Source organism: Pinus tabuliformis, chromosome 9 (assembly GCF_031772625.1).
Source record: "Pinus tabuliformis cultivar Carrire ecotype Pingquan chromosome 9, CPIR1, whole genome shotgun sequence".
NCBI lineage: Eukaryota > Viridiplantae > Streptophyta > Pinopsida > Pinales > Pinaceae > Pinus > Pinus tabuliformis.
The window spans coordinates 1,974,377,559-1,974,397,675 of record NC_142307.1 but is presented as its reverse complement, the minus strand read 5'-3'; the positions used below and the strand labels follow the sequence as shown (position 1 = coordinate 1,974,397,675).

The following is a 20,117-nucleotide window of genomic DNA, read 5'->3' as shown; positions in this document are numbered from 1 at the left end:
CTCAGTTTACTGAGTTAAGTCGAGTCAAATTAGTTCCAAATTGTTTGAGGAACTAATTGTGAGTTGTCGGTCAGTTGATGCATGCATGAACTCAACCAATGTACTCCACATAACTAAAGATTCCCTCATCAAAAACTCATGCATGTCTATTCTAAGAAAGACTCAGTTGAGCTAAATGTCAAGGACAGTGTACTATCAGTTGCATGTGTTTTCCTATAAAGGAAACTCATGCATGCAGTCAAGGTAAGGTTCCTTGGAGGATTGCACAGTTCTGACAGTGTGTTAGAGCAGTTTTCCACTTGGTGAGGTGAGAATCACCCACTAGGAACAATGCAAGGAAATAAGGGCTTGGAGGGCAGAGAGGAAGGTTTGTGAGAAGCTAGGATTGCCTGTGAGCATCTGTGAGGATTGTACTGAGAGCTAAGGCTTTGCATAATTCCAATATATTTCCACCTTGTATGATAATACAGATGGTGGGGTTTTTTAGCTGAGGCTTTCCCCAAAGTATTTTCATGTGTATTGTGCATTGATTCTTCTTCTTCTGGTTATATGTGTTAAGCTCGATCTTGCTCTATCTTTAAGCTTCCGCAAATTGATAGTAGAAGTAAGTTATAGTATTTTGATTTGGTATATTGCATTATCAAGTTATTCTACAATCAAAATTTCTATATGATTTCAGAGCAAGATTTGTAAAGAATTTACAGAATTTCTATATTATGATTTAAAAATTGATCCAAGACTTTAGATGTTTCAAAATTAAATTGTAGCGTATATCGACTTCATATTGATTCCAACCTCCCAACATTATCAACATTATCAAACTTGTTAGGTTGACCATTTAGATAAGGTTTTAAATATAAATTAATGATGCTCTTGCAAACACATATTTTAAAACTTTGAATATGCACATACCTTCGTTTATTTATATTAATATGAATGTATCAAATGTGTTCACAGAAAAAATGTGTTTCACATTGATTATGATTGAGACAAGTATATGTATGCTCTTTCATTTGAAATAACATATATGGATACCTTTATTCGTTACCCTTGCTTTTTTATAACTAAGTTTTTATCAACAATTTTTATAAAACTCACACTTATTGTATTTAAACTTTGACTAACCATGACACTCTTTTAGGCAGGGCCCGCTTACTAGCATCTGGATTTTTTGTTTTATTTAGGATATGGTTTCATTTGTTAAAGAGGGAGCATTAGTTAGGGGGAATTATTTTCAATGATCACAATGGTTTGTGAAACTTAAATGTAACGTATAAGCATTATTCACCTCATTATATATATATCCTTAACTTTTTAAAGAAATTTATTGCTATCCTCAATTTTGTTGGGGTATAGAGGGGTATAATTACATTAACAATATTATTTTTATTATTGATATCCTTAACCTTATTATTGATATCCTTAACTTTATTGAGGTATATAGATGGATATAATTGCATTTATTGGATATAATAACCCTTACTTATCTAAAACTGATATAGTTTAAATAAGGCACCAAAGTTGTATTCATAAATTGTGATGCATGTTTACTAAAACTATACATAACAACACTGAAGGTGATTCCCTTCCTTATAATAGTATTAGAACACTGAATGGGTACAAAAATATATATAGGATTTAACATATTGATCATCTTACGTATGTTATGTTTATACATTAAATTATTAATTAAAAATAATATAATTAATATTAAAAAAATATTTAATTAATAGAAATAATTTAATTAATTTAATTTTTTTATTATAATATTAATATTAATTTTGAAATTATTTAAAATATAAAATATATATGATTATAAGAATTTTCAATTATATACCTTTATGAGATACATTCATTGACATTATAATTAGAGATTTATAAATATAGGAGTAGATTTTATGTTGGTGTGAGTAAAGTTTGTTTTGATAAATAGTGAATCTTTAAGCTGGGTAAATATATTTTTAATTTTTAATTATTAATTTAATAATATGATAGTTAGTTATGTAATTGATTTAATTTTTAATATTATATTTTATTTAGAAATGTGGTTAAGAATATGGATAAAATTTGTTAAAATAATTATTTAATATGAAATTATTTTATATGAGAATTAAGTAAAATATTTAAAATGTTTAATAAAATTGTAATGTGTATATTTATTTGTATTAAAAAAAAATTGCTTGTCAAATATGTTAACAAAAATAAAATTAAATAAAACAAATTTAAAATTGAATAATGATAAGTAGATTACATCTCTGAAATACAATTGTGGTGGGAAGGTCATGGCCAATGCCAAGGAAATGGAACCTATATCACACTCTTCAAAGATCAAGCTAGGTTATGCAAATATACACACATTTCTCAAATACGACACTAGTGGGATGGTTATGGTCAATACCAAAGAAACTGATCTTATGTCGCACTCTGCAAAGATCAGCTTATGTAGTACATAGATATACAAACTGAATGAATTAAATGACATGATATGAATATATATTTTCTAGCAGGGAGGAAGGTCAGGTGGAGGAGGAAGGATTGATTGGGAGGGTCCTTTGCCATTTTTCACAATCCAAGCCATCTTCAGTCCCCATGATGTATGAACTTCTAAATGGCAGTGCATGAGCCAGACACCTGCAACAATAGATAAAATCTTAGATATTCAATGTACTTTTGTAGGTATAAAAAATTTCTAAATGCATTTTCCATAATTCAAATGGTTTGGTTTCTATACAGAAATTTGATATGTTTCTAGTTAATAACATTTCAATAGTGGTGATGGATTATTACCTGGATTGTCAGCTCTAAATCTTAAGGCCACCCAACCACCTGAAGGCACTCCAACAGTGTTTCTTTCTGCAGGATCAACAAGGTTAAACTTTGGGGAATCTTTTGTTTCATTATAATTTCCAAAACCTTGGCCTACAACGAAGAAATTGAAGCCATGCAAATGGATGGGATGGCTCTCAGCACCAGCAATGCTGGTGTCCTGCAGAACCAGCTGGACAGTGGTGTTGAAGGGGATGACTTTTGCCCTTGTTCCGTTCATAGGAGTTGTGACATTTTTGGGAGGATTGCCTGTGTAGTTGAATGGGAAAGGAGGGTTATCTGGGAAGTTGGTCTTATAAATTCCCTTCATTTTTCCTGTGTAGTGTGATTGCAGAAGAGCAACAGTGGGCATAACAAAGGAAATATTGTTAATGGATGCAGTGAATTTGGTTCCATTGACTCCCTGGCATTTCTGACCCTTTGGACATGGATTCAACCCAAGACTCACTGTGAAATAGAACTTTCTGTCTACTGTCTGTGGAACCAAGGCTGGGTATTGTGCATTGGCTAAGCTTTTGATCTTAAGGGTAAAGTTGGTGGCAAAAGAGGTATCGTTAAAGACCGGGAGCTTTGGCATTATAGCATTGGTAAAATTAGACGAAGAATTTAGATGAGAGGTGTTGAAAAGCACATGTTTAGAGTAGGTCAAAATCCCTGCAAGTGTAGTGTTATCAAATGTGCCTTGCCCTGTTGCATATGGACTGGCTAATATGAAGAATTGTTTGCCCTTGTAGTCCGATGCAGAAGCAGTTAGCAAGACGTTGGTTGTCTGGCCAGGCGCTATTAAAATGGTGTCTGTTGTCACAGGTTTGGTATACACCGCATCCACCTCAACCACAGTCATGGTATGGTTGGCGATGGTCAGGAACAATTCATCATTGAGAGCAGCATTAATTATTCGAAGAAGATATGTCTTCCCAGGAACAACATTCAGAATGAATGTATCTGCATTTCACATTGTCAGCGATCTTTTGTCAAATACAAAAATAATACTAACCAAATAAAAACAAACTAGACTAGATCATGTTTTCATGGAATACAGATTTGCAAGAGCCAATTTTTCACTCGCAGACAACTTTTTATATTGTAAAATTATGTATTTGAAATTATTGAAATTATGTCAAATGGAGTTATTTTTTATGATTGGACAAAATTTGTTATTTCCCCCACTTAAGTTCAATCCCCTACAAATAACATGATAATGAGAAATATTGTCATAATGACTACATGCTTATGAATATTCTCATATTAACCGAGTTGTATTGACCATCACTCTAAAAGTGTGTCCACTGAAATTATATACAAGTTCACCAAAAAAATATTAAAATAGAACAGAAAATATATATTAGTATTGTAAAATAACATGTTAACATCACATAATTCACACCGAGGCAAGACACTCCATCACCTTTTTGACACTTCACCACCTTTTTCATATTATGACAAGGGAATCCCCACTTTTGATGTTAGTATAAGTCATGGCAGTGCAGGACTTTTGTACCTAAAAATCGATTTTCAAAATTCAATAATATGCCAGACATACTTTAAGCGTAACATGTTTTTTATATCAACTTTGCTTGCATTCCCAAAAAAAAATCATCGTTCATATAGATTCGAAGCATTTCCAGTTTTCTAAGATTTTGGTAGACTAAAAGCCCCTCAAATTTGTTAGATGATGTAAACTATGATTATGGTGAAACCATGGTTTCCACCAAATTGACCTAAAAATAATTGCAATGTTGATTGAAAAGATCTGTGATCATTTTGATGCATTGAATTTAGATAATGTACCATATTACTGGAATGGGAGTTTTCTGCATTGAATGTGGAGGATATGTTTGGGTGCATTGAATATGGAATGGGATGGAAACTGATATGCAAGATACCATAACTCAATGTTGCATTAAAACTGGGTGTTGATGGACTTGAGGTGAGCAATGTTGCATTAAAACTGGGATTTGAATTTAGCAATTTTCACCGGCTAGGCTTGACCTGATAAAGTTATTATTATAAATAAGAAATATTAAAGGCTATGCAGTAAATTAATGACTGGTTTATTAACTTTATATTTTGTTTATTGAATATTTTTTTGTTTTCAGGTAAAGACAGTAAACTAATCATTAACATGATGCTTAAAAATTAGAAATCTGAAATGCGAGATTAGCAACTTTGACATACATGGGAAACATGATCGGGTGATTATAATATAAGCCTAAGAAATTGAAAATCTAACCATTAATGGCTGAGCAGTTGTAGAGAGGTCCAGGATGTCCATTGATAGTGTAGCAATCCGAAACGTTAGGACCACCTCCAGTTTGCATAGCCTGATTAACGACATTCTCAGTATCTGCATTCCACCATTCCCCTGCAATATAGAATGAACTCAAACAATCAATAAAATAACTATATAAAAGAAATCATTGATTAATCAATCTGAAGCCAGAAAATAATGAAAAGTTTATAAGAAACATTGTTTGATCAATGGCATGATGCATATAGTCATGTCTACCGAGAATCATAGGGACTTCTTTGTATGGCTTTGGAAATGGATAAGGAACATGGCGCTTAGGATAGATGATGAAAGCGCCATGTACGCTCGCTCTTAGCCAAGAGATGTGAGCGTGCCACCAGAGAGTTCCCCTCTGTCCTGTCACAGTGAAGTTATAAACGTAAGTCTGTCCCGTTTGAATTGGGCATTGGGTTATGTAAGCAGGGCCATCTGCCCAACCAGACCTCAATTGTCGAACTCCATGCCTGCAAATAACAAATAATTAGAATTAGCCATTCATTAATTGAACTAAGATCGAGCAACTCTGTATATTGGGTTTAGATTGTATGGGTGGTAGAAATCATCCTTATTCTAATTGTAGATTTGGGGAATATTGTTCGACCTCCCCATTTTATGTAAGATTTTAAGATATTCCTAAAATCTGCTATCGAAATAAGTTCAGTTCCAATATATCAATTGTATTTGGTTTTTAAGCAAAAATGCTTGGGATATAGAAGCAAGATATTTATGTTTTTGGAAGAAAGTTAAACATTATTGAAATGGTGTATCGAATTATGACAATGCACCAGCAGAACAGCATTGAATTCATTTATTTAGGTTCCATTATTTTTTCTTTACCAACAAAGTTAAAAAAGGGATAACTAGAACAATGGGCGTATGAGTATGTGTGTACCAGTGAATTGAGACATTGTTTTTATAACTAGAACAATGGGGGTATGAGTATGAGTATGTGTGTACCAGTGAATTGAGACATTATTGCTAACATGATTATGAACTTTGATGATGACTCTATCTCCCTCACGGACGACTACTTTAGGTCCAGGAGATTTGCCATTGACTGTAATCAATGGCTTTGTGTGGCAGAGACGAGTAACGTTCTTCAACCTCACCTGCACAACTTCCCCACATTAAAAACCAAACCAGACAGGAAAAATCTACATCAAACAAATAAATAAATAGATCTGATCGACACAGTACTGCAACTAATGATGATAATGATAAGAAATATAATCTATGTTGCAAGATTCTGATCTCAGTATCTCACATGGAATGAGTAATGTCTGGTCGTTTTCCCTGCAACAAGTTGAACAACAAGTAGTACAACAAGCAACTGAATAATCAGCTTTATTCCGTACTCTGCTCTGGCCATGGGCGCCATCATGTTGAGCTGTGTGAATGAATTAGACTTACTTCTGTCACTGATCTCAGATGGATGACAACAGCTGAAATGGAAGAGATATAAATATAGTGATTGACTGTCTGGAGTTTGGTAGGTAAATGGTATTGTGAGAAGTACAATAGACTTTATTTTGCTCATTGGTGAGCTAATGGAGTAGTAAACAAGTGAAATGGAAAACGAGTCCACGACAGACACCAACAATTTAAAATTCTTTTTTACAATGTGCAGGTGTACCAAACTCCATGATTGTCGTCAATCGAAAGCATATCTTAGGTGGCCGACCTTTCTTCTCAGCTCTGCAACTAATTATTGAGCCATGTCTCAACGACCACAGTCAATATCTCATTGCCATCCTTCACTAATGATTTGGTTACGTTTTGTGTGCACAAGTTTCCACCGCGATGCTATGTTCATGCAACTTTTATCTTCTGTGGATGTTTATGTTTCACCTACTGATTTAATACTTAACGACAACATGGTCCCTCCGGGAAGACATCAGAAAGTTGGATTCATTTTATGTTGGTGCGGCTCAAACCTCGGTGGAGACATAAGGTTTTGATGGGGCAGCTACACGTCCATATATGCATGGTCCACCTCAAAAGTTTCCAGTAGGCTGGAAGATAAAGTACAAGATATCGGCTTCACGGGATTGCAGTGGGTGAGGAAAGAACGGAAAATTCTATACACTTCCTTAACATTTTTTTATTCTCATTCTTGTTTGTACTTACTACTAGAATTTTGTTTGGTAGCTATATTTTTTAATTATATTTAAATTGCATTTTTATCCGCATGTTATATTAGATCTCACATTAGTCTGAATGGTTAGCTAGTGGGTAGAATCAGTGTAGTTTAAGCATTTTTTGTTGAGTAAATATGAAGTGAACTTTTTAAAGCAATTTTTCTTGTTTTTTTTGGTTTGGCTGAGTCAATATGAAGTGATTATTTATGGTAGTTTTGTTGGCATAAATATTCCATGGATGTAGACTGTGAACCACAAAGAAAAAATGATATATCTCACAATATCAACATAACACAAATTCATACAAATTAACTAAATTATGATTTTCTTTCAAATTATTATTATTTGTCAAAAAATAAAAAAATTATGAGTTAAACATATATATTTAAAAGAATATGTAACAAGAAAATACAATAAAACGACAATAAGTAATAATAGTTCAATGAGATTATGAATATGACATTTTTTTAATTAAATTGAAATACAAAAAGGTCACAACTCAAATCTCTATTCAAGTGATATTTCATGCCTCTTAAATCCCTACCATCTATATAATAATCATTGAAAAATCTGAATTAAATATTTGGAAACTTTATTTTAAAAATAGACACCTCTGTTTGTTATAATTAAATTGTATTTTTAAACGTATAAGCACATTCAACATTCTAAAAAATTGTTGGTATACTTGCATTGTGTAATTTTAGTAACTGATATTTGCAATTTAAATCATTCTTCTAAAGTCCGGCAAGATTTTAAACAAAGTTGGTTGAAAAACACTAGAAAAACATAAACCTATAATGCTTATACTAAGTTAGGAATCATTTGAATGATAAGGAACCTCTTTGAAATTATGCTTAAATAGTAAGCTAGTAATTCTTTGAATGGTCAGGAAGCTCTTTGAAATTACAACTTTTCAAAGAAATTTTATTCTCTGCAATTGTGGGTGAAATTTCAATTTTACATATTTTAAATTTTATTTTTGAATGTATAAATAGATTCACTAGAAAATTCTTTAGATATTTGGATTACGTAATAGCAATTGTAACACTACCTCCCACCCCCTTGAACCTTCCAAGCTGAATGAGAGGTGTTACTTTATCCTAACCCGACCTCCATGGTCTCATTATGGAAATGGGGTTACAAAATTTCCTCCCTCTCCAATGTTAGCGAAAATCAACTTTGGACTACACTATCACACACAACTCGTTGAGATATTTTCGTTGATATAAAATTTATCAAAATTCAACACCTGAATCAAAAGTTATGGCCATTTAAAGTCTGACTATTAATACTTGCCACATCAGTAAGCAATGTCATGTGGATCCTCCCATTAGCCTATATGGTGCTTCCACCTGCGTCTTCCACCACATCACTGCACCACCATGCCCTCTATGCCTTCGCCTTAGTCCTTTGGCATTACCCAACCAATCCTTCAGGGTGAAAATTTCATGTTATATGATGGGAGTATTTCTCGTCTCATGACTCCCATCTCCCAGGATGCTACAAGGTTTCATCCACTTCAAAGTCTCAGACCGTGACAGGAAATATTGGTGTCAATTACTCGGTTGTCTCCCATTTCCTCGGTATCTGTCAACTATGGCCTTTGCATAAAACATTGGCATCGCAAGGGATCTCTCCTGGGGTGAAACAGACATTTCCTCGTCTATTGCTGGGAATTTTTCGGTTCCTTGGCCCCATCAATCACAGCCTATCCTTTGGATGTGCACTTTGAACCTCTCGAGGTCCACGACCCGCAATGACAATTTTCTCCATCAAGTGCCAAGAAGATTTCTTGTCCCTCGGTGTTGTTAATCGCAACTTGTCCTCTAAATTACACATTTGAACCTGTCAAGATCTGCAACCCTCGATGACAATATGGACATTAAGTAATAGGTTTGCCTCTCGTCAAACACCTCATTATAGTTAGCAACTTTCTCAGTCTGCCTCTTGCTCCTTCACTGTAACAACCAATAACAGGGTTCATTAGCTCCCACAATTGGAGTTTTTCAACCCCGTGACCTCTTGCTCATGGGCTTTACACGTCAGTCCCAAGGGGAAAATAATGCATATTTTCTCGATGTTATTCATAGGTCTCCTCGACCTTTACCCAGGTCATTCAAGCATTCACACAGGCTTATAAGATGAAAATGAGCATACAAGCAATTGATTGGTTGATTAACCATCAACATGAGCATGTTAATACATAAACCATTCACGAGCATAATAAATGATCCATGTTGGAACATCTTGGCATTACAAGACTTATCAAGCCTTTGCAAATGAGATAATAACTCACAACACATTTCATTACAATACTTTTCATTCTAACAGACACATATAAACATTTCTATTGAAATCCACTCAACCAATACTATATAGCGACATAAGTAATCATTGCATTACTTAGACAAGCATGACAGTGCAAGTAAATCACTTATTATGATTATATAGAGATCTCAACACCTTCTAAGTGTATGAAATCCTCTGGATTCACAAACTCATGCAATGTACTAAAGCACAAGACAAGAATCTACTTCTACTTTCAACCAACAGAAGCCAATAGATCAATGAAAATGATATGAACAAAAAGAAGATAAATCAATGGCACATAAAAAAAGATGTATCTGGAGAAAGCCATTGCTCAAAACCTCGCTATCTGTATTGCAGATATCAGAAATATGAGTGAAGATACAAAGCTTGTTCTCACTAGAATAATTCCGCACAAGTATGCTCAACTCTCTCAGCTCACAAGCTAGCTCAAGCCAAATCCTTAGCCTATTCATCAACTCTCCAAGCCCCTAATCTCTTGCGTAATTCCTAGGATGAATAACCCATATTTAAAGGGAATTCATGCTTCCAAAACTGCGCAATCCAAACATAGGTCATTCTCTGATTGCATGCATGATATTTACAACTCAGTAAACCACACAACTAATAGTACAATGTCCCTGCTCTCTAGTCTCAACTAGGTCTTTCTCATAATCGACATGGATGAGTTTCTGATGAGGGAATCTTTAGTTAACTAGAGTGACACTTGTGGATGCACTAGTGCACCACTGACTGTTAACTCTCTATTAGTTCCACAAATAGTTTGGAACTAATTTAACTGAACATAACTCAGTAAACTGAGTGATCTAATTACAACTGACAATTAAACTCATACTAGACCCCTAAAACTTAGGGAGAACATATACATGACTTTAGAAAGACTTCCAACTCGAAATTCCTAAGCTAATTAAGTTAATTAAACTTAATTAACTATTTACAAGTTGCTATGAGAATAGAATTCGATTTTAATTCTCAGTTTAATTCAAGGACAAATTAAACTGGAATTTCTTGTTTCCATTTATCAACATTCTCTCTCAACAAGAAAGGGATTGTCAGTGACCCAGATCCTGTCTCTGTGAAACTCGAATTTACATCTTGACAATGCCTTTGTCAAAATGTCAGCATCTTGCTCCTCCGTGGGAATGTACTCTAAAAACATAATCCACCTCAATACACAATCTCTGAGATGATGATATCGGATATCAATATGCTTGGACGAATCATGAAAAAATGGATTTTCAGAGAGTTTGATACAACTTTGATTATCGCAGTAAATCACAGTTATATCCATCTGTTGACCAAACAAACTAGCCAGGATCTTCCTCATCCAGATGGCCTCACATGTTGCCTGACTTGCAGCCATGTACTCTGCCTCTGCTGAACTGAGTGCAACCGATCTCTGTTTCCTATTGTACCAAGAAATTGTTGCTAACCCAATACTGAAGATCCCTCCTGATGTTCTCTTCTAGTTGGATGGACTCCCTACCCAATTTGCATCGGTGAAGCCTTGAATCTTCACTCCATATTTCCGTTCATACGATAATCCATACTTAGAAGTTCCCTTGAGGTATCTCAACACATGCTTTGTCGCCTTCCAATACAGCTTAGTAGGCCTAACCATCGCGACTAAGCTGGTTAGCTGCAAGCACATATTCGGTTGTGTGTTCACCAAGTACATGAGTGAACCCACAAGTTACCTGTAAACAATAGCTTCCACTACTTCCCCTGAAGTAGCATCCTCCTTCCTCTAGTTACCTGCTAGAGGAGTCTCCATGGGTTTGTTGCTCTCCATGCAGAATCTCCTGAGTATCTTGTTGGCATACTTTCCCTAAGACACAAACAACTCCCCATCACCCTACCATACCTCCATGCCAAGAAAGTAATGCATGAGCCCCATGTCCTTCATCTCAAACTCTCTTGCAAGGTCCTCCTTGCAAGACTTGATCAAATTGATCATCACCTGTCAGTATGAGATCATCAACATAAAGTACATTGATCAACAATTTAACTTCCACCACTATGTGGTACAGATTCGCATCTATTTCACTCTTCGTGAAGCCCAACCCGGTGAAGTAGCTATCTATCCTAGTGTACCAAGCACGGGGTGCTTGCTTCAGCCCATACAGTGCTCTCTTGAGCCGGCACACATGCAACTCACGGTCAAAGCTATCAAAACCTTCAGGCTGCTCTATGCACACTTCTTCCTCAATAATTCCATTAAGGAAGGTTGTATTCACATCCATCTAATGTATCTCCCAGCCCATATGTTCTAATAGTGCCAATATAGATTTGATCAATGAGTACCTTGCAATAGGAGCAAAGGTCTCATCATAGTCAATCCCTTCTACCTGTGAAAATCCATAGGCCACATATCTATCCTTATGCTTCTCCACACTACCATCTGTAGCTTGTTTTTTTTTACCTTGTAAATCCAACGGGAGCTCACCACTGGCTTGTCCTCCGGTCTCCAAACCACATCCCAAACATTGTTATGAACTATGGAGTCACACTCCTCCAGCATGGCATCAACCCAAACCATTTGTTGCACTGCTTCCTTAAAGGAAGATGGCTCTGTCATAAATAAGAGCCATGTATCCAGTATACCTCTCAGGTGACCTCCTCTGCCTGCGCTGAGAAGTGGGTGCTCCCACATTCTCTCATGCATCATCCAATAATCTGTTAACCTCTTTGGTGAGATTTCTCCCATCTATAGAAGATTGTGCCTGAGTGGATGTCTCCATTCCTGGATCCTCTACATGTGGCTGCTCCACCTCAATCTGAGGCTCCTCAACCTTAGGAGCTAAAAGCTTCTCATCTTCATGTAGTTCAAGCTCCCTCTCAAGGGAAACTTGCATGGCCTTCTCCTCATCGAATCTGACATCCCTACAAACCAATGTCATCCTGTTGGTCAGCAAGTACACCCAATAGTTGTGAGGTGTATCAGTGTACCCCAAAAATATCCCCAATTCTATTGTTGGCTCAAGCTTCTTCCATGCATCTTTGGTCATATGGAAATATACTAATGACCCAAAAATACTAACGTGACCAACATCTAGCCTCTTACCAGAATAAGCCTCTTCTGGTGTCTTCATCTAAAGTATCCGATGTGGGCTACGATTCTGAACATAAACCATTGTGTTTCATGCCTCAGCCCATAAGTGTAGTGGTAGGTCCTAATCATGCAACATTTCCCTCGCTGCCCCTAATATGCTTCTATTCTTCCTCTTGGACGCCCCATTCTGTCAATGGTTATGGGGTGTCATCAACTCCCGTTTAATCCCTTCCGCTACACAGAAGTTCTTAAACTCGTTTGAGACATACTCACCATCATTATCACTTGATAGAGATTTAACCTTCTTGTCCGACTCTTTCTCCACCAATTCTTTAAACTCACAAAACTTTATGAAGGTTTGATCCTTTTTCTACATAAAAAACATCCAACATTTTCGAGAAAAGTCATCAACAAATATAACATAATATCTATGTTTGGTCGTGGATGCTATTGAAAATGGTCCCCACACATTTGAATGGACTCACCCTCAAATAGACTTTGCTCGACTATCTCTATCGTGAAAGGAAGACTTGGTGTATTTTCCCAAAGTACACCCCTTGCATGCATCAACTTGCTCAAGCGTACCTTTGGGAAGATCGGTAGATATCTGATGCAATATCTTCAAAGCCACATGATGCAAGTGGCCCAATCGTCAGTGCCACAACTCGCTAATGTCTCACCTCTGCACCCTTTCTTCTTTTGTGCTCAAAGAAATACACTCCTCTACCTCAAGCTTATAGAGATTCTTCACTTGAATCTCTATCTTCTTTACTTGACCCATGGCTATGTGTCTAAGGAACATCTTTCCTTTCAAGAAGATCACATCATAGCCTCTATCCTCAAGCATGGCAACGGATACCAAGTTCTTCTTCAGCATGGGCACATGCATAACAACCTTCAAGGTGAGTGGAGCCCCATGCTCCCTCTAAAAAGTAATCGTGCCCAATCTAGTAACACGATATTTCCTGTCGTCACCCATATCGATATGCATCTAGAGATCTTTCTCCTTCAGGTCACTGAATAACATTTTGCCGCTAGTCATGTGGAATGAATATCCACTGTCTAAGTACCATACACTTCCCATCATTGATGAAACAATGCATGAAATGAGGGAAAAGTCCAATTCGAATTGAGAGGCCAAAGCCTGACTTGCTACTCCTCTTGAGGACTTCTTCTTAGACTTCTTGAGTGGAAAATTTGTAGAAAAATGGCCTAGATCATGACAATCAAAGCACTTAACTTTTTTCATGTCTTTCTTCTTACCTCCATGATAAGAATTTGATTTGGAACGGGAAGCTTTCCCTTTCCCCTTCTTCACCTTAATCGCTAAGGCACACTTCTCTTCATCATCAGTCTTTGATGAAGAGCTATCCTTGGTGTTCCTCCTGATCTCCTCCTGCATCAAATCCAACCACAGTCGTTCCTAATCTGGCATCTTCTCCTGACCATTGACAAAGTCCTGATAACTATGTCAACTCTTTGGGCATCCTAGAAGAGAAAGACTCACCATATCATCCTTGGTAACGGTGATTCCAACACTTCCAAGTTCATCACAACACTGAGTGAACTTGGTCAAGTATTTTGGAATCGTCTCGCCTTTCTCCATTTTTATTTTTCTAAGGTTGTCATTTAGTTCCAATTTCCTTTGGTCACTATTGTTTTGATACAAGTCTGTCAATGTTTTCCACATAGCATACGAAGTTTCCTTTCCATGGAGACTCGAGACAATGTGGTCTCGAACTCCCTCAAGGATTATCTGCTTCACCTTCACTACACACTTCTTCCATTCGGCCAAATTCTTTGCATCCTATGTTGCTGGCTTAGGAATGTATTGATAAAAAAATTACTTCAAGCCATTATCCTCTAGCACAACCTCCATTCTATCCCTTTAGCCTATAAAATTTGAGCTTCCTTCCAAGGCATACTCGAGCCGCAAACCATAGAACGCCATCTATCGATCTTGACGTATGTATTACAAATTCGAATTTCACCTGTAACCCAAAACTCAAAACTTCAAAATATCCTCTAGTATATTGCCTTCAGCTCTGATACCATGTATGATATCCCGTAGATTCACAAGCTCATGCAATGTACTAAAGCACAAGACAAGAATCTACTTCTACTTTCAACTAGCAGATGCCAATAGATCGATGAAAACAATATGAACAAGAAGAAGATAAATCAATGGACATACCACAATATGTATATGGGGAAATCCATTGCTCAAAACCCCGCTATTTGTATTGCATATATAATAAATATGGGTGAAGATACAAAGCTTGTTCTCACTAGAACAATTCCGCACAAGTATGCTCAAGTCTCTCAACTCACAAGCTAGCTCAATCCAAATCCTTAGCCTATTCAACAAATCTCCAAGCCCCTAATCTCTTGTGTATTCCTAGGATGAATTGCCCATATTTAAAGGGAATTCATGCTTCCAAAAGTACATAATCCAAACATAGGTCCTTCTCTGATTACATGCATGATATTTACAACTCAGTAAACCACACAACTAATAGTAAATTGTCCATGCACTCTAGTCTCAACTGGGTCTTTCTCAGAATTGACATGCATGAGTTTCTGATGATGGAATCTTCAGTTAACTAGAATGACACTTGTGGATGAACTAGTGCACCAACTGACTGTTAACTCTCTATTAGTTCCACAAACAATTTGGAACTAATTTAACTGAACATAACTCAGTAAACTGAGTGATCTACTTACAACTCACAATTAAACTCATACTGGACCACTAAAACTTAGGGAGAACATATACATGAATTCATAAAGACTTCCAACTCAAAAATCCTAATCTAATTAAGTTAGTTAAACTTAATTAACTATTTACAAGTTGATATGAGAATAGAATTCGATTTTAATTCTCAGTTTAATTCAAGGACAAATTAAACTGAAATTTCTTGTTGCCATTTCTCAACACTGAGCTAGATCTACCTCTAATGAAGATACATGCAACAAGGCCCCAATAGTGAGTTGCCAAAACCTTCAAGATATAAAGATAACTAATTCTAGAGCTATTGTGGATAGTCCATGGTGGTCTCAAATCACCACTCAAGGACCTATCATACAACTATGCAAAAATCCAAGATTGGCACAACCTCATGACTCAAGCATTCCTATAAACACCGTGCTCATACAATATAACTTCCCAACTCATAATCCTACCCATAGAGGATAACTAAATGAGTATAAGAAAATAATAGAATTATTGATTATTGTAGAACACCAGGCATGCATACATCATCTCTCATGCAATGATTCAACAAGATTAAATCCACTTAGCTCAGACAGTTCATAATAACCATAACACATTAGATGGTTAGTCACCCTAGCTTTATGATGAACTAGACCTTATTACTTGAATGTTACAAGAGATAATTATTGTTTATTCATAATAAAAGTATTTACAATAAAATAAACACTTAATTGATTTATATAAGGATGTTGACAACTAGAGGAGAGACTTCGACTCTCCTCCCAATTGTAAGTTAATCTACACTGCAATATTTCTTGCAAATAACCATCCCTGATCCAGATTCAGAGCCTGAGAAGTGAAGTTATCAAAGGATAGCAACTCCAGTCATATGCACATTCACATGGGAATCCAGAGCCACAATGCCTCCATCTAGCATCCAAAAATCCAAAGCGCACCGTGTCTCCACCCAACACAACCAAATCAAGGAATCCATAGCATCTAAAGATCCACCCCATAATAGGTTTAGAGAATACAGAACTGCTACACCTCCACTCCATAACCAGTTTAGGGAATCCAGAGTGATAGTGCTCCATCCTCAACAACACTACAGGAGTTCAGAGATCTTGACATCTCCACCCACTTTACACTTCAGGAATCTAGAGAACGCTATGTGTTCCCCATGATAACCTCCACGGGAATCCAGAGAGGTGGGTCCCCACCTTTTAACCAAAAAACAAGAATCAAAGGACCAATTCTCCATTAGATCAAGAGCCAGGAATCTAGAGTCCCTGTTGTTGAAATATGTAACTAGGTTCGGTCTTCATAAATGTATTTGAGTCACAATAAAATGTATTTATCAAAAGAATGAAGAAAATATCATTATTATTATGACTTATTAAAGCATGGGTTTCATGCTTGGGTCATCATGTTTTAGGTCAAAGTCCCCATTGGGGACTTCTAGGATTTATTCTGAGTCATTACAGTCATTGTCCATTAAAAGAGACCCTTATTGGGCTTTTGAATCATGTAAAAAGAATTAATATTGATTCAAATATACTATTTGTCCCCTCCACACCAAGTCAACCTAAAAGAGATCAAGTCAGCTTCATGAAGGACAATTCAACCTCACTGGAAGGTTATATATACAAGGCAGTTCAAATTCATTTCGAGCAATTCACTCTCTCTCAAAAGTTTGATATCCAAAAGGAAGAAGTTGGGAAGTGCGAAGTTGAAGAAGAGATGGAAAGAGGTTGGAAAAGAGTGTGAAATTTTGAAGGAAGGAATAAGACATGAAGATCAAAATTTTGGGCCATCTCAAGTGGAGTATCTAGGGAGATCGAAGTTTTTCTTTGTCTAGTCGAAGTTATTGTTGTTGCTGCTATTGCCATTTGTTGGTTCAAATCTTCTACTACAAGTTGATGCTGCTAGGTTGAAGTTACTATTGAAGGATTATCATCTACAAGAAGGATTCAGGGCTGAATTAGTGTGGAAGAAGTCTTTGTCTAGGTTAAGAGTCTTGGATTATCTCAAGAAACTATTGAAGGAAGAATTGTTGACTGGGTTTTCCCCTAGATAGGGGTTTTTCCCTGGTTTTCCGCCTACATATGTTGTCCTCGCGCTATTGTTTTAGTAATTGCTTGATGAACTAAAAGATAAAAGAAGAATATAAAGGTAAAAGAATCACAAGTAATTATCTATATAAGAAAATATTTCTTCCTTTCTGATTTCCTAACATGGTATCAGGGTAAGGTGAAGAAGGACTAAGGAAATTTTGGGAATCCACTAAAAGGAGTCTAAAGGATTGAACAAGGGATCATATAAAGAGCTCTTATATGGGAATAAAATCACTACCTTCAAGGACAATGTCTAAGACAATAAAGAGTGAGAAAAAATTGGAAGGAGCATCAAATTACAGGGCATGGAAGAAAGATATTGACCTCATTCTTGAAAAGAACCAGGTCTTGGATTGGTCAAAGGAAAAGTGAAGAAACCTACCGAAGAATCTAGAGATGTAGATAAATTGAAGTTTAGAGAGTCAAAAATATTGGCTATGACACTAATGGTAGAAAGCATAAAGGAACATCTTGTCCCATACATTTCCAATATAGACCATGCTCAAGAAATGTATGAAGCCTTATCAAAATTGTTCACTGTCAAGAACATTGGTCAAGTAGCAAGTTTGAAGAATGAATTAAGGACTACAAAAATGACAAAGGATGACTCCATGGCTTCCTTCTTTATAAGGATATATAAAATTAGAGATGAAATTCAATCCATATATGAAATTGTACCGAAAAATGAGTTAGTAATTACTACATTATCAGGATTTCCACCTACTTGGAGTTATTTTGCTTCAGGTCTCAATAGCTGGAAAGAAGCTCCTACCTACGATCAATTATGGAATGCTTGCAGCCAAGAATAAATGAGAATCTCATTAGTATCCAACAATGAAGAAGAAAAGGGTTCAAATGCATACTCCACTTCTCACAAGAAAGGAAACTTCAAGAATTCAAAAGGGCCAAGAAGGAAGGTCGATATGTCCAAAATAGAATGCTACCAATGTCAAAAAATGGGTCACTATAGAAGTGACTGTCCTGACAATCCGAAGAACAGGAAAAGAAACAGAGACAAAGCTCATGTTGTTGAAGAAGGATCTCCAAAGAAGAATAGACCCGAAGAACTAGATATAAGGAACTTACACTACTAAGTCCTTTGATCTAAGCCTTAGTTATTTCATTGTTTGATTTCTAGTATTTGTAGGTTTAACATATTTTGGATAAATATTTTTTATTCGTTTTTATAAGATTATAGGTATCCCTCAAGCTTGGAGGGAGCCCTCACCAACTTCTAAAGATAAGTATCCTATTACCTTTTCAATTTTAGTTTTCCTTACTTATCTAGTTGTGCTTGCATTAAATACTAATCACATTTCTATTCATATTTTCCTTGTTTAGGAAAATATCATTGAATACTCAAGGAACATGGAAGAAGGCTTCACAAGACAAAGCATTGGAATTACAAGGTTTGTTAAGAAACAAAGGTATGTCTTAAACTATAAGTTTTTTGCTCTCTTCATGATATTCATTCTTGATAAACTATTACTAACACTTTGATTCTAGCTCTCTTGAATCATAAATATTCTTCATTGGGTGATTCATCATTAGACAAATCTACCCTCCTCATATCTTTGATTACTCTTGTGGAACCCTAGAAAGGTTCTCTGTGAAAAACCTTAACTTAATGGTATGTCAATGATAATGTGTGGAACCCTAGCCTAATTAGGGTTATCGTTGAAGTCTAAAGAAAATTTTTGATGCTTTGACGATATCATGTTTGGGGTTTTGGTATGAAAACAGTGATTTGTTAGGGTTGAATGGTGATCACTGAAATCTCAAACCTTTGAAGTTTTAATAAATTAGGGTTTGTTGTGTCATGTACTAAAACCCTAGATAATTAGGGTTTGGTAGGGTGTATAAGAAAGACCCTTATTTTAGATAATATCGTAGAAATGAAATCCTAGGAATGTGAGTGTTTGTCCAATCAAAACCCTATTTTGATCAAGTTTGTTATATGTCTAACTTTAATATATTGATATTTGTGTCATTGGGTTTGATTAACACATGTTATAATATGTGTTGTTAGGCTAAATTGTCCTATTTTTTAACCTCTATCCTACTCTAGACACATGACCTAAACCTCTGTTTTAACCTAAGAACCTATTCATTCTTGTACCTTTCTTTGAAATCATGCACATTCCTACACCCTCTTTGTATTTTCATATTTAAAGGCTTGTCATGGACTTAATTACTTATTTATGGATTTTATACCTTTAATTATCCTTGCAACTAATATTTGTCTTTCCTAAAGTATTTGATAAACAAATGTATTAATCATTGTGATAGAATGGTCGAGTGCAGGTAGGATTCCTGAACCAGTTGGCGGATTCCTACACTCTCATGAAAGCTCACTAACTGACGTGTATCTTTAGTAAAGGATCAGTTGGTCTCGAGTTGGGATCGGAGCTGGAGAGAAATCAACAGATTGAAGATCAAGACCTCGACCAAATATAGTCGAAAATCTTAGTTAAGCTACTGTTATAATTTCGTTATAGCCATAGGCCTGAAAGCTTCTATATAATGTAAAACTCTGATAGGAATTAGTTAGCGATGCTATGGTAAAATTTTGCTAAGAGCTTGTAATTATTTTGGAATATCACCTCTCTGGGTTGGATGGAAAATCCAAGATGTGTTTGTCCTTCTCAAACTAATA

General features: G+C 35.9%; 1 protein-coding gene across 1 annotated transcript; it reads right to left on the bottom strand.

Annotated features, from left to right (window-relative positions):
• Nucleotides 1-2,207: 2,207 nt before the first annotated feature.
• LOC149156920 (laccase-4-like) lies at nt 2,208-6,530 on the bottom strand. The gene is made up of 6 exons (XM_089445396.1): nt 6,381-6,530; nt 6,074-6,225; nt 5,336-5,580; nt 5,060-5,191; nt 2,788-3,771; nt 2,208-2,631 (listed from the first exon to the last, which is right to left on the bottom strand). Exons 1-6 carry the CDS (start codon nt 6,495-6,497, stop codon nt 2,501-2,503), a joined length of 1,761 nt encoding a protein of 586 aa, XP_089301522.1. The 5' UTR covers nt 6,498-6,530; the 3' UTR covers nt 2,208-2,500.
• Between the last annotated feature and the right edge of the window lie 13,587 nt (nt 6,531-20,117).

Coding starts and splice junctions, on each gene's coding strand:
- LOC149156920 (XM_089445396.1), bottom strand. CDS start 6,497: ATGATGGCGCCCATGGCCAGAGCAGAGTACGGAATAAAGCTGATTATT. Junction 5,192..5,335: donor AGAAGTCCCTATGATTCTCG/GTAGACATGACT, acceptor TCTATATTGCAG/GGGAATGGTGGAATGCAGAT. Junction 2,632..2,787: donor ATTTAGAGCTGACAATCCAG/GTAATAATCCAT, acceptor CTATTGTTGCAG/GTGTCTGGCTCATGCACTGC.